At 34.4% G+C, this 3,699-nt stretch overlaps 1 protein-coding gene across 1 annotated transcript in view; it reads right to left on the reverse strand.

Moving 5' to 3' along the window:
• The window catches only part of LOC115237158 (nephrin-like), a 40,911-nt gene that overhangs the window by 25,380 nt on the left and 11,832 nt on the right, over positions 1–3,699 (reverse strand). The window contains exon 5 of the mRNA XM_029810045.1: positions 157–241. Within this exon, the coding sequence (XP_029665905.1) occupies positions 157–241 (85 nt within the window). The remainder of the gene's footprint in view (positions 1–156; positions 242–3,699) is intronic.

Here is a 3,699-nt window from a genome sequence, read left to right on the forward strand (position 1 = left end):
CCCCCCCCACCGCCCCACCCCCCGGTCTCACTCCCTTTTCTTGCCACGGGAGAGATCTTCGGACGATCTTGAAGCGTTTTACGCGTTAAGGAGCGCAGTTAATCATACGGAGGCAATGTTACGGGGCGGTCGTTACGGTAATGAGTTTTCCCTCACCGATCACCGTGAGATTCACTTGGAAGTTCTTGGTCGGCGAGTTCTTGAAGTCTACGCGGCACCTGTAGACCCCCTCGTCGTCCAGCTGAACATTACGGTAATCTCACCGATCACCGTGAGATTCACTTGGAAGTTCTTGGTCGGCGAGTTCTTGAAGTCTACGCGGCACCTGTAGACCCCCTAGACCCCCTCTCAGGTGATTGCATAAGTTCGTGCCCGATTTAAATATAAACTTCAATAGATTATATTGATTATATTTCACTTTTATTAATCAATTATATAGTCTCCATTCTTTTCTACAATGGTTTTCCAACGATCTATAAGCTTGTCGATTCCATTGATTCCATTTGAACTTGGTTTTTCTTGAAAAAAGTTTGTAAAGTGGTTTTCGACAGCTTCCTCGGAATTAAGATTCTTGCCATTTAAACTATTCTGCAAAGACCGGAACAGATAAAAATCTGAAGGCGCAATATCTGGAGAATATGGCAGGTGCTGCAGAATTTCCCATTGCAACTCCTGCAGTTTTCGCAGCGTCTGTTGAGCGACGTGTAGCCTAGCATTGTCGTGGTGGAAGATGACGCCTTTTCGATTGGCCAAAATCGGACGTTTTTCTAGAATAGCTGCAGCGAGTCTAGTTAGTTAGTTGCTCACAGTACTTGTCCACCGTGATTGTTTCGCCGCGTCGGAGCAGCTCAAAGTAAATAATTCCCTTGCGATCCCACCAAACACACAGCAACACCTTCATCGGATGCAAGCCAGCCTTTGCTACGGGTTCTGCTCCTTCAGCTGCTGTTTTCCATGTCCTCTTTCGCTGTACGTTTTTGTAGAGAATCCACTTTTCATCGCCTGTTACCATTCGATCTAAAAAAGGCTCTTTTTTGTTACACTCGAGAAGAGAAAGAGCCACAGTCATACGGTTTAGCTTATTCCTTTCAGTCAGGAGATGCGGCACCCATGTATCAAGCTTGGAAACGTATCCAAGCTTTTTTAAATGACGAAAAGCGGTTGAATTATCGATGTTCAGCCTCTCAGCAATATCCTCAGTTGTAATCCTTGGGTTTCTTTCCACTAAGGCATGCACAATGTCATCATCAATGCCAGAAGGCCGTCCAGAGCGGGGTTGATCCTCCATGTTGAAATCACCATTTCGAAATCTGCCAAACCACTTTTTGACTGTTCGGAGAGCAGGAGCGCGGTCCAAATAAACGGTTTGAATATTTTTTTGTGCAATCCCAACACTCACGCCTTTCCGAAATTCATATAACATTACATGCCGCAAATGCACCTTTTCGTTCTCCATTTTTAATGATTTCTCTTATGCACAAATGGACTTATCTGAACAATGTCTGACGCTAAATTGACATAAGACAACGTCATCTATTCGGTGTAAGCAACAATTACCACACGAAAACAATAGAACTCCGCCATGCAGTAACTTAATGCCATCTATGAAAATCGGGCACGAACTTATGCAATCATCCAATATATCCGTGTGAATCATTTGTGATCAGATATACTAAATATGTTTTAACTATTTTATCTTATATTAAGAGAAATTACTAAAGAGAAGTGTAGACGTGTCTTTGATATCGCGCGGCTTAAAAATCTTTTTATTTAAACGCCGATATAAAAGACGATATACCTACAATATACGTGCATACATACATATATAATAATGAACGGATGAGATACACTGATTGGATATAAAAGATTTGTACTTTATTTTGCAAAAATACTTGGTAATTTTTTACAAAAAGTTGCACAGATCATCTTAATCTTGACAACATATAGGTACGTTGTAGATGGTATATTTCTGACTAATTTACGTCTGAAATTAGATGGTGCTCTTTTATAGTTTTTGTGATATTTTAAATTGAAAATATAACTATACATATATACAAAACTAAGCCGAGAATCGTAAATCGTCATTGATGATGATTGCATGGGCAAAACAAAAAGGCAAAGCTCTTGTTTTACTCGGGTTTGAAGTGCAGAAAAAAATGAAGCTCTTTTTATGTACGCCCATGCATCGACTTTAATGTGTAAACATGCAATTAATGCAAATTTGTATTGAAACAAACTTTGTATTGAATTAAACTATCACGCTTGTTTGCATAAGCGCAACATTCTTTATTAATTTTTTAATGAATAATAAAGGATAGTGTAAATCAAATTTTTTTCAAAATTCTTTAAAACATTATCATCTTCTAAATATATGCCAAAGTCATATGTCACAGTCATATGTTAAAGTCATATATCAAAGATATGTCATATTTTTTGTTGATATATATCATTTCTACCTTACCTATATACTATGTTTTCCTATATACTATAAACGTAGTTTAAAAATTATTGAATTTTAAAATCCTCTTTAACATATGTCAAGATTAAGTATTGTACAAATTTTTGTAGAGAATTACGAAATACTTTTTCAAAGAATAATATCATCATATATAGTTGTAAATTTGGTCTAAAAAGCATTTTAATTTTGTTTAATATTTTGTTCTTAGAAAAATTTTACAATTTTCTAAAATAATATGGAGAAAAAGAGCATTTCGGAAAAAGAAACATTTTTAAAATATATTGTTATTGAAGTATATTACAAACCATACAATTTCCGCTTCTGAAATATAAATAATTTTAAAATAATTTCAGTGATATTTATAATTCCTATAAATTTAGACTGTTAAAAAATACAAAAAATCGATACTTAATGATTCATTCTGACTTGATATGTGTTTGGAAATACGTCGACCTTTAATTTTTCATAATTAAATTGATTCTCTTATTTACGAATGCGCTCGAGTTTTCCCTGAATGGGAAGTAAACGCATGATGGTATTATGTTTGTTCTTTTTATTGAATCGTCCCGGATCGAATTTATATTGATTGGGATTGCATTCCGCATCATAGTGCATATCAAGCATCGATATATAAATTAATGTATTCTTGTCCAGAACGAGATTCAGATCAAACTAGATTCCGCATTTGATCGATATTCGTCATCGTGCATTCCAAGAACACGGCAATGTCAAACACATTTTCAAAAATATAACTATGTTAAAATAATTAGATTGACGACAATATGTGACATTTATGCACATTTTTTAAATACATTTTTCTTTTTTTTTTTTATTCTTACATATACATCAACACACATACAATATCCAAACAAACCGAAGCCTTAAAACGCCTAAACCTAATGTAAGACTCGCTTATAAATAAGACGAATATTTTAATTAAATAATTGATATTTATATTGATAATATTTGAATTTTGTTCGCTATAAAAATTCTTTGATAGTAGGGAATAATTTAAAATAATAATTTAAAATAATAATTTAAACTAATAATGTAAAGTATTCAGATAATTAAGTTATATGTGATCTTGTTCGTCGAGCGCGTTAAAGAATTCTTTTTTAAGCTTATTATAAATAAAATTATAATATTTTTTTTGTATATAGCCTTCGCGGCATATATAGTGTGTTCTTATCAACATCCGCTCTCGTTATTTGTGAGCGTCATCGTGTTTTTGCTAAGTAAGT

This window comes from Formica exsecta, unplaced genomic scaffold (genome assembly GCF_003651465.1).
Source record: "Formica exsecta isolate Colony F162 unplaced genomic scaffold, ASM365146v1 scaffold28, whole genome shotgun sequence".
NCBI classification, from domain to species: domain Eukaryota; kingdom Metazoa; phylum Arthropoda; class Insecta; order Hymenoptera; family Formicidae; genus Formica; species Formica exsecta.